General features: G+C 41.5%; 1 protein-coding gene across 1 annotated transcript; it reads right to left on the bottom strand.

Moving 5' to 3' along the window:
• Positions 1–160: 160 nt before the first annotated feature.
• On the bottom strand, positions 161–9,601 carry gorasp2 (golgi reassembly stacking protein 2). Its single transcript, XM_053228583.1, has 10 exons — positions 9,393–9,601; positions 8,574–8,654; positions 6,489–6,692; positions 5,635–5,721; positions 5,322–5,452; positions 3,825–3,957; positions 3,512–3,629; positions 3,340–3,426; positions 2,422–2,553; positions 161–1,660 (listed from the first exon to the last, which is right to left on the bottom strand). Exons 1-10 carry the CDS (start codon positions 9,453–9,455, stop codon positions 1,332–1,334), a joined length of 1,365 nt encoding a protein of 454 aa, XP_053084558.1. The 5' UTR covers positions 9,456–9,601; the 3' UTR covers positions 161–1,331.
• Positions 9,602–12,078: the final 2,477 nt, after the last annotated feature.

The following is a 12,078-nucleotide window of genomic DNA, read 5'->3' as shown; positions in this document are numbered from 1 at the left end:
GGATTTAGACATCTTCACGAAACTCCGCCCCCAGGGTCTACCATGGCCCCTAAAAAGTGAAAACGTTTTTAAAAAAAAAAAAAAAAAACACAAATGACTTTTATACACAATGAGGTATATCCACAAAGTTGAGCTACACAACACACACCAACACGCAGAGTTACTGTAAAACCTCAGGTACTTTATTGCTTGTGTGCTTTTGTCACAAGTTTTCAATTCTGCACAAGCTCATAGTTCCACTTATCCACTGGTCTATATAGTGTGTATGAGTTTCTGTATGTGTTAATCTAATCAGCAGAAAGAACTCACTGAGAGGGAGAGGACACACTTTCTCTCTCGCTCTCACTCACACACACACACACACACACACACCGACACACACCCACACACACAAACACATTCCCGCTTATTCATCATTCAAATAAAAAGTCTAAATCACAATAAGGGAAACATACAATCCAAACATATAATGGACAATAACACAGGCTTTAGTGATACCATAACTTTAACCTTACTGTTAGAGAATTTAAAAAAAAAAAAAAAAAAAAAAAAAAAGAATAAAGTAAGTGACAAACTCCAAAAGCAAAAGAGATGGAATAGAAAGACAAAATCCAGAGAGGCTCCATGTTCATGTAAAGCTGGATATCAGTGTGCACACTGCAACGACTTACACATATCAGTGTTTTTACGTTTCTTTAAAGACTCTGGAATTATTGTACAATTGACAAATCGAGATTTAGTTATTAATTTAGGAAACAATACAGGAAATCTGATACGCAATATAAACTTGTTTGATGTTAAACAGTATATCGAGTCACTGACAAGTTCGTAAAATCCCTGTTTTATTATTAAATCTCATTTTTAAGATGAAAGAAACACAAGCGCATGCTTTGTCTCCTTGATCGTTCGTATAGAATTTTATAAATGTAGGTTTGCTAACAGTGACAGCGAAAATAACGCAGTGTTCCATATAGAATATTGTGAACCAAGTCTAATCTCACGCAGATTTCTTCTAGTGGAATAAACAACTCTTTCATTTTAAACTTATTAACATTAACACCAGGCCTCTCTGGATTTGTCTGGATTTAAAATCTCGTTCTTTTACCGCATGCGCCCGTCACACTGCCCGTCCGTGTCCTTCTCAGTGTGTCCTCGTGAGCGATTTGTACGTGTTTCTGCCCGCTGGCTCTTTATTAGACTGAATAAATACATTTTCTGTGACAGGATCGGAGTGAGGGAGCGAGAGAGAGAGAGAGAGAGATATAGCTATATATATGGGGAGAGAGAGAGAGACAGGCCTGTTTTTAGGATGCAGATAAAAAGCCTGGTTGTTATGACGACTCTGCGGTGACATGGACATGTGCGCACATCTCCGTCGTGCTTGTCGCCGTGACGACGGGCGTCTCTGCGGGTGTCTCGGTCATGGCGGCGGCGGTGTTCGGCGTAGCGTCCAGGATGAGCGCCGGCGTCTGATTGGGCGTCAGGGAGCAGGTTGCCGGGACGATGGGCGGAACGAGGTCAGAGGGAAGGGACATGCCAGGCATTGGGGGTAGAGTAGAGGGGAGAGTGGAGGGCAAGACGCCGGGCATGCTGGGAATCGGGGCCATGCCAGGCAGGTTGAGAGGAGGGAGGGGGGCGAGAGGAGGCAGAGACGGCAAACCTGCAGAGAAGAAACAGCAGCGCAGGTTCAGGTCCAGATCGATGTCCCGAGGACACACAGGACATAAACGCAGTACGGTTTCCATGTTGTCCTTTTACAACCCACTTCTCTAACGCAAGAACTGGAGTGTGTGTATATACACGGGGTTTTACGGTAACCACCAGGAGCTTGGGGTGGACAAAGCTGTTTCTCGTCCGTTTTAGTTTAAACGTAGACACTAGAAATGTTTATACACACACTTCCTTTCTTCCTGTTTTATTCAAATGTTGTTACATGCAGTAATTAACTAGGAGGTGCACATGTACACTTTTCATGTAAGCATCCCGAATAAATACAGCTAACTGATAAAGTTAAACATACATGGATGGATTTTATTTTTCACATTAAACATTCTCCATTTTCCCTGACAGAAAGCTAGAGCGCAGCATTAGTGTATTTTTCAAGCAGCAAAATCGAGCACGTGTTGTGAATGACTGCTAAGATGAGATGGGAGGAAGGGGGCGGGGCTTCCAGAGGGTGTCGGGTAATATCAGAGAAATCGAAACGGCCTAGGCAACTGTTCAGATTCCAGATTCATATGTAGACCATCTCATCTGCTTTTTTTTTTTTGGTGAGAAAAAAAGACTTATGGGTTATCATTCAAAAATACCCCAAATCAGCGTACCTCATATGGAAAAACGCCTAAAAGGTGTGCAGTTAGTGAAAACAGAAGCGAGTGGCATGCTGTGTGTGTGTGTGTGTGTGTGTGCGCGTGTGTGTACCTGTGGTGGAAGAAGGAAGGCCGGGGATTCCTGTTAACGATACTCCGCTGAGGTCTGGGAGAGGGATGTTCAGGTTGGGGAGGTTAGGCAGGTTGGGCAGCGGGGGAAGGCCAGCAGGTAACGGCATTAACCCTGAAACAAAACCACGTTTGACGTTCGTTTACTTAAAGCCAAGCGCAGGGGTCACTGCAGGTCAACTCACATTCAGAATTAGGGCAGCACAGCTGGCTTTTAGAAATCAGCCATGTTACGTGTGTGCTGTTATAAACAAGAGTTTTTGGTAACCACAAAATGGCTTTTGTGTGTCTCTGCATTCTCAACAAAACGCTAATTAAGCCACGCCTTTACTGCCAGTGCGTTATTTACAGCAACATGTACTAATCGACACTTTTCTTCTTCCGAAAATATTCATTGTGATGATGAGTAACAGGAGATTTAGCATTCGTGACTCAAAATACGAGAAGCGTTACCACATAACAGACTAAACGTCAATACCAAGATCGGACTGCTGAGTACTGGCTCATACTGAGTACGTAGTTTTATATCAAATTCTGATTACATCTGTTTAGCTTCCAAAATCAAATTCTTATTTTTGTGTTAAATTAAGGTAATAATTCTCCTAAACAAATACGTAACGATCGTTGCACCCTTATGTTCACTGGGTTGCTTTGTTTAGCATGTGTAATTACAAAGCTTTATTAGCATGTGTAATGCTACTGAGATCGGATAACGTAAGCTGATCCGAATTCAGGCTCGTTAATTAGAATGAAAAAAAAAAAAGAATCACGTGAGTCTTAAACAGGGACCAGAGGTACACCGGAACCAGGATCGAAAAACACTGTGTTAATGTATGGGTGATGAGGTGTAGGACAGACACTGTGGTATGTGTGTGTGTGTGTGTGTGTGTGTGTGTGTTACCTGGTAGCGTAGTGGCGGGGTTGACCGAGGGCAGAGTGCCCATGGCTGGGGTGACCTGAGTGGGCAGCAGGGGGACAGTGGGCACACCTGAAACAACACCACCACGTTAGGGATGTAACCAAATACAGAAACGAACAGACGGTGCGCTATTTAGCAGAAAAGGAGCCGGCACCTGTCTGAAGCTCGGTGGGCATAGTGGGAGGAGCTGAATTGATTGACAGCCCAGACAGGCTATCCTCAAGTCCAGTGGGGGCTGTAACAGGAGGCGGGGTTACTGCAGAGAGCTGAACCTGAGACGGGAAAGACAAGATACAGATCAGAAAAATCACAAGCTTGTGTACACACACGCACACACACGTACACAGAGCATGTCTATGTAATTCTACTGGGCCAGTGTTTAACCCACAGTAATGTGACCTTACTGTACAGAGCGGCGTTGTTTTTAAAATAAATAAAACGGCGTGTGTGGGAAATGAAGGTCGAACCTCAGTGAAGCCGTCCTTCAGTGGGCTCGCCGGCGCGCTGGGAGTGTGTGTAGGGAAGCTGATCTTCTTCCCCTCCTCGAACGGCCGAGTGGGAATCCTGTGCAGGTAACCGTAGCCAATACCACAGCCCAGACTGAGAGCGAGAACAAGGAAAGAAAGAAAGAAAAAAATGACATCAGTTCATTGCATTGCTGTCTCAGACTGTGAGAGGAAATCATGCTTATTTAAATAGTTTTATATAAGAAAGAATTATTATACATTTATGGCAAAAATTATGTGGACACCTGAACATCACACCTATAGTTGATTCTTCCACAAACTGTTAGCACAATGTTGGAAGCACACAACTGTATAGAATGTCTTTGTGTGCTGTAGCATTACAATTACTGGAACTAAGAGGCTCAAACCTGTTCCAGCATATCAATGCCCCTGTGCACAAAGCGAGCTCCATGAAGACATGGTGTGTGAAGGTTGGAGTGGAAGAACTCGAGTGTCCTGCACAGAGCCCTGACCTCAACCCCACTGAACACCTTTGGGATGAACTGGAACGCCGACTGCACCCCAGACCTCCTCATCCAACATCAGCGCCTGATCTCACTAATGCTCTTGTAGCTGAATGATCACAAATCCCCACAGCCACGCTCCAACATCTAGTGGAAAGCTTCCCAGAAGAATGGAGCTTATTATAACAGCAAAGGGGAATAAATGTGGAATGAGATGTTCACTAAGCACATATTTGAGTGATGGTCAGGTGTCTACAAACTTTTGGCTATATGGTGTATTTAATCTACAGAAAACATAAAATTTAACGCAAACATTTACAACAGCCATGGTTCCCGGGTGGAAAACAGGAGAAAAATAGTTCAAAAAAGGTACAAGGAAGAATGAAGGTGCAAATATTATAACAAAAATTTAAAACGAGGCCATTATAAAGACAAAGCGTGAACATGCTACAAGCGATTTAAAAATAACAGCATGTTCAGATCAGGTGATGAAAACTAACAGACTGTACTGAACAGAAGTTATTAAATGTGAATAAAAATATTTCAGCATTTGTTACTAGACAAAGGAACATCTGTGAAATCTAACACCTTGGTATAAATCACTCACACACACACACAATCTGAAATGGATTTAGGAAATCTGAAGTCCATTTTGCTGCACTGTATCAGATCCACTTACTTACTACACCAGGTGAAATCGGAGGTGTACAGTATCGAAACGCAGCCTGCAGGAGGTATCTGTATAAAGTGAGTAATTGTACACTGTATTGTGATGGAACAGGATGTGTGTGATGGACAGCTTTCCATTTCCAACCCAAACATCCTGTTTCTACACACACTGTGCACACACACTTAACTACTGTGTGATCTTTACAGCCTCTACATTTATTACTTACTACTGATGCACTGCACTTACTCTCTGGATTTCTCTCTCTCTCTCTCTCTCTCTCACACACACACACACACACACACACACACACACACACACACACACCTGCCCTCTCCACCCCAGGCGCTGTTGGGAGTTATGACGACTTCTCTGCAGCTGTCTGTGTCCGTGTTATAAACGTACAGCTTCAGTCCTTTACCCTCATGGGTCTCTATCAATGAGAACAAGTCCTCAGACTGAAGAGAGAAAACACACACACACGTAACTGAAGAGTTCATAATACACCAAAAAAAAAGAAAAAATCAGCTATGCAAAGCAGTAAGTAACTTCAGTGTTCACAACTGGACATTTATAACTACGTATAAAGATTATGAAAAATGAGAATGTCTTATATGAAAGACAGAAAACACACACACACCTCGTTCATGACGGTGTCGGCCCCGATGATGTAGTCTGTGTGCGGCCTCAGTCCTGCCAGAGCAGCCGGAGAGTTCGGCTCTATTTCCTGAGGAGGAGAGAGAGTGAGACGGATTATTAGAGTGAGTGACAGTGAGAGTGAGAGTGTGGGTAATGAGAGAAGAGGAAAAGGATGGAGAGAGAATGAGAGACAAAGGCAGGGAATGAGAAAGTATAAAAGAAAGAGGAAGGAAAGAATAAGTAAGAGAGACAGACGGGACAGAGAAACATGGCAGGTGAGGGGCAGACAGCCAGAAAGAGAGTGTGAGAGGTAGATAGACAGAAAGACAGACAGGGTGTGAGACAGACAGGGTGTGAGACAGACAGGGTGTGAGACAGACAGGGTGTGAGACAGACAGGGTGTGAGACAGACAGGGTGGGCAGGGTGGCAAGAAGCAGGCAGAAAGACTGTGAGAGACAGACAGGCAGAAAGAAACAGAAAGACAGAATGAGCGAGAGACAGACAGGCAGAGCGAGTGAGAGACAGACAGGCAGAGCGAGTGAGAGACAGACAGGATGAAAGGCAAACAGTCAAACAAGTGAAAAGAATGTGAGAGTGAAAGAATATGAGAATGAGAAAAAGAGAACACGTGAGACAGAAACAGAGAGACACACAGAGTTTAAGTGAGCGTAGTAACCCAGATGTTTACTGATGTCCTGTTAAACCAGTCTGATTGCTGAAGTCTCCAAAAGCCGTGTCCCAAATCTCATTCAGCTTCACTCCTCCCTCACTGACTAACGTCTGTGCTAAACTTACGAGATCGGCGAGTTATTCTGACCCACACGCACACCCACACACACAGTTCATCCTCTCACCAGCACGTGCCACACGTTCTCGTTGGCTCCCTCAAAGCTGCAGAAGCGGATGCTGACCCCCAGCAGCCCCTGACCGCCCCACATGTTGCTGGGCGTGACCGTGGCCTCGCGCAGCTCCAGAGTCTTACTGCTGTACACCAGCATCTTCACTGGCTTCTCCACGTTGGCCTTCAGCAGATCCTTCAGTGTGTCGTTGTCCTTGTTCTAAAACAAAAACACACACACACACACATACAGTAGTGAGGTTACACAGTCACACACTCAAGTGTCTCCCACACACACACAGTCACAAGAACCACAGTCTTCTAAGGATCATTATTTTGAATAACGGTTGTGTCTCGAATCATTACGCATGATGATTATGTTCTGGGCAGTTATGTGGACGTGTGTAACGTCTCAGACGCACCAAAGGGAAATGAGATCAGCGAGCTTGTACAGAAACACCTGAGTAAACAGTCATTACTGAGACTGTGACGGGGAACACGGGGTGCTGGCCAAAATTGAGCGTTTCTCCCCATAACATACTTACACACTTCAAATTTAAGAAACCATAAACGATGTGGAAAGACTTTTTTTTTTTTTTTTTTAAAAAACTTGCCTTAATTCTTGCACAAAAACCAGAAACAATTTAACAAACACAGTGACTGACAAAAGATGCCAAAAACCTTGCTAGCCTTGCTAGTCTGATTTCCTCACAAGGTGAACATCACGCTTTGGTCTCACTGACTTTGAGCGGTTGTTGGTGCCAGAACGGTTAAAGCTGTTTAAAGTTTATACAAAATGATGCAAAATGATGCAAAAAAAACAAACAAACAAACAAAAAAAAAAACATCCAGTTTTGTGTGGCGCCTTGTAGAGGAGGAGACTGTAACTCAAATAACCACTCTGTACATCCGTGGTGAGCAGAAAAGCATGTCCGAATGCACAAAATGCCAAATCGCGAGGACGATGGGATACAAGAGCCGCAGAGTCCACAAGAGAGCTGCCTCCATCCTTAAGGACCCGACACACCCACAATACGGCCTGTTCACCCTCCCACCCTCAGGACGGAGGTACAGGAGTGTGAAATGCACGACTTCCAGACTAAGGAACTCCTTCTTCCCCTCAGCCATTAGACTTGGTGGCCAGTGGACACAGACTAGTCTCACATCCCTCATAGATTAGGTGGACTGAACTGCTACAGCTCAATCTGCACATTTGTAAATGTTACTGCTGCTATTTCTTATCAAGTAGCTTCATTTCGATTTGCACATTGTTAAATGTGCCAGCTGCTATTATTATTATTCTGTAGTTGCATTCAATTTGCTACAGGCTACTGTACTATTGTTATGTACTTAAGTCAATATTGCACAGAGATATACTTCATATTACTGCTACATGTGAACACATTACTGTTACTACATGTACTATACTATTGTTTTGCACAAGTCAATATTGCACACTCACACATACAGATGTACATAGTTTATATTTCTATATACACAATCCATATTTCTGCTTCTGCAACATGGTTATACTTTATTATGTTTGTTTGTATGTATGTGTGTGTGTGTGTATATGTCTGTTTTTATTTTTTTTACATAGTTTGCATTTGTCTTGGCATTCAATGTGGACAGCAAAGAAAGAATTTCATTGTAAAGGGAAACTTGTTTTTCCTCACTGCGCACATGACAATAAACGCTTTGAATTTTGAATCTTGAATAGCCGATGATTTCCACTCAGGAATCTGTGCAGAGGGTAAAGACTCACAGAAACGGGACAGTCGAAGACCGGAAAAAGAGAGGTGATGTTTTCCTGCATGATTGGCTGAGTAAGCGAGCGAGTGCGTGAGTGCCATCTTTCTTTTTGAATGCACCACCATGCTGAAAGTTTGAAATGCAGCACTATCCTACTATCCTTCACGGAACATGTCTCTCTTACACCAAATTTCGGTTACAGCTTGCAACACACTAAACTGGAGTCCACACGCTTTTCTTATTGCTTCATCCGTTAGTTTCGAAGCTGCAGTGCAGAATTCATGACAGCAAACCTCTTCCAGCTGCTTGACTCTCGACTACTTTACAAAAACGTGCTCTGTAAACGTACCAGTCTGGTGTTATTGATGGACACGATGAAGTCGAAGAATGGTTCGAGTCCGGCCCGGTGTCCAGGCGAGTTCTCCTGCACCTGAGAGAAGTCAGAGGTTATGGACATGCATGGATGATACAACACTTTCCAAAAAAAATAAAATAAAATCTGACAGGAAAAATGATTTGAGCCTGAAATTCTAACCTGCCCTAATCTCACATGGGTTGAATGCTGAAAGCCATGCAGCTACACACCCTGAATCAACAGTCTCTCTGTGTGTGTGTGTGTGTGTGTGTGTGTGTGTGTGTGTGTGTGAGTAATCTCTTCTGTACACATTCACAAGGATTACAAAACCCTGCATCATTCACCTGCAAGACTAACCTGGCTAAATAAATCAGGCTAGCTTAATCTGAATGCTAGCTCTGAACAATGTTGGTAATTAAACACCTGACCTTGTTTACATAGTGATTTAAATCCATTAGCAAATACAGCTAGCTAAAGTGGGAGCGAGCTAGTAACGAGTTTACATTTTTTTAAAAAATGTCATAAAACCAAATAAATATACTAAAGAAATGCTCCATATTATATTTATGAGGATTTTTAAATGTAACATTTAAATGCTAATGAAAATTCTATGTGAAATAGCTTCTACGTGTAGCTCCATTTTTACGTTAACGTTAGCATTAGCCACGTAGAGCAGGCCGCGCGGGACATCCCCGGTGTCGAGTTTTTCCTCCCGCCGCCACGTAGGCGCTCGTTAGCCGCATTAGCATCCTGACAGCACCCGCTACCGCAGCTTAGCCGCATACTAAAGCTGCATCACTAGCCAACACCTACCCTAAGGACATGATAGCCTTCCGAGCCTCCTCCAGGAATCTCCACGCTCTGTGTTCCCCCCATGACTCCCCCGTGTCCGTGTGAGCGGTGTGAATCTTATCCCTGTCCCCGGGTTTGAGTGAACCGAGCCGGGTAGGAAGTTCTGCAGGGATGCGGCCGCTTGCGTAGCTTTAGCTGTTACGTGGCAGTCGGGGAAGAAGGGGCTTATGGGTAACTGTAATGTTTTCACACCTGTATTTAGACAAGCCCCGCCTACTGTGCGAGGATTCGCGGGAAGTAGACTCTTTCCTGGGCTGTGATTGGCTAGAAACTCATGGACACGTTTAATCCGCCAGTTGGACGGTCATCATGTCACCATGGCAACCAGAGACAAACACGGAAGACGTTTAAAATTCATTAAAAGTATTATATTGTGTAAATTTTATATATAGAGCCTGTATTTTTAAAATATTGCTACTAACAGAATTTTAACACATTACGAATATAACATGGTTATAGTAAAAAAAAAAAAATTAAAAAAAAAGTATATATATATATATATGTACAGCGTTGTAGAATTCACATCATAAAGTACCACTATTCTAATTTTAACTGAGTTTATAGTGGTATTATAGCTTTAGATTAACCAAAGCTTCAATAAAGTACATCTTACACTCATTCATATCTCTCTCTCTCTCAACGTATAGCCACCTTCCATTATTGTCGGTGCTGACGTCACATCACTGGCCAATAAGCATCTCAAATATTAACCAATCACAGGGACGAGGCTGGAAAATAACTAACCAATCATAGCGCAGGAGGCGGGATTTGTCGATTATGGGTGGGATAAAAAAATGATGCTGGTTAGGAACGTGTTTGTGGCGCATAGGGTCAAGAAAAAGTCTCCCGGTTATGAAGAGGTTAATACATTATCATAAATATCATCATACAGAGATTTAAATACTTTATAGGATTAAACATTTTGTTTGGAATTTAAGATGTGATTTTTTTTCTCTATAAAGCGACACAGTGTTTAATTATTTCAAGTGCTGAAGTGCTGCCATCTTGTGGTAGGAGGGGGTTACTACACGCCACAGGAAATACACGAAAACTAATCAGGAAATAATAATAATAATAATAACAATAATAATAATAATTTTTATTTATAAATTTATGTATAAATTAAATGTATACATTGTGTTTATATATTCAAATAATATATTAAATAATATTTAAATACAAATTTAAATTAAGATAAAAAATATTATATATTATATATTATTTAGAAATTCACATATTTACAAAATTATATATATATATATATATATAAAAAAATATGGTAAATATGTGAATTTCTAAATTTATAATAAATAGGCATTGAATTGTTGTTTATTCATCATTAATGCAAAAAATAAAAAATAGAAAAACAATTATGGCCCTTTACATGTACACAAATCTGAGTCTGGACCCTGTATTATAGCAAAAACATGTTTAAAAATAATTAAATAATAAAGAAGAAATAAACAAACAAATAAATAAATAAATAAACACATTAATTAAATATTAAATAAGTTATAGGAACATACTAACGTACTTTACTGCATAGATAATGCTTAAAAAAAGTCATCTATAGAGAATTTGTGTAGCACTTTTTAATAATCTTTTACTAAAAGGTTGAGGCGCATTATGAGCGAGCGAGTGAACCAGTGGCACGCAACCTTTCAGCTGAGGAAGAAGAAAAGTCAGCTGGATCCAGGACTCAGCAGGAGACTCCATCTTCCTCTGCTCAGTCTCATGAGGAATTTCTCACTGGGGGGTTAAAAGCATCTGCAGATCTGCTTTGAGACAATCTGTGCTGTGGAAAGTGTCCAAAAATAAACCTCGGATCTGCCTACGACTGAGAGAAACATTTCATTTTAACATTTTTTTCTTAAATTAGGAAAGAATACTGGACTGGATTAAAGCACATTAAATCTACTCTGTTATACATTTCATAGTATATATTTATTTATTAAAAAATAGATGAACAAAAACAGTCTATTACGTCGAATCGATTTCATTTGGGCATTTGTAGTAGGAAGGAGTTACGACACTCTCCACGAAATACTCAAGAAAAACAGAAATATAGTAAAACAGCATAAATCTGTTACATATACATCTCCAGTCACTTTATTAGGAACACCATACTAAGACTAAATAGGATTCCCTTTGCTCTTAGAACAGCCTCAGTTCTTTATGACATGAAGTCCTTTGAGATTCTGCGTGTTGCTGCCAGATGAGCTGCTTTGAGTCTTTCGAAAGCAAAAACTGGGATTTTCACACATAACTTTCTCTAGAGTTCAGGCAAAATGGTGCGCAAAACAAAAAACATCCAGCGAGCGGTCAGAGGAGAATGATCAGACCGGTTCGAGCTGATAGGAAGGACTCAAATAACCACTCTGTGCAACCGTGGTGAGCAGAAAAGCATCTCCGAACACAGAATGTTGAACCATGAGGGAGGTGGATGAGCTACAAGAGCAGAAGATGGCACGCTTGTTAGCCCAAGAACGGAAATCTGAGGTTGTAGTGGACAAGAGATCACGTAGAACTTGAGGATTGGGAAAAAATAATAATAAAAATAATAATAATATTTATATTTTTTCAATCTTCAACTGTCCCATTTTCAACATTCTAATTTTTAATCATGAAAGAATACACCACACTGCTG

This window comes from Pangasianodon hypophthalmus, chromosome 2 (assembly GCF_027358585.1).
Source record: "Pangasianodon hypophthalmus isolate fPanHyp1 chromosome 2, fPanHyp1.pri, whole genome shotgun sequence".
Taxonomy (NCBI): domain Eukaryota; kingdom Metazoa; phylum Chordata; class Actinopteri; order Siluriformes; family Pangasiidae; genus Pangasianodon; species Pangasianodon hypophthalmus.
Note: the sequence above shows the minus strand (reverse complement) of the source record. Positions and strands in the feature narration are given on the sequence as shown.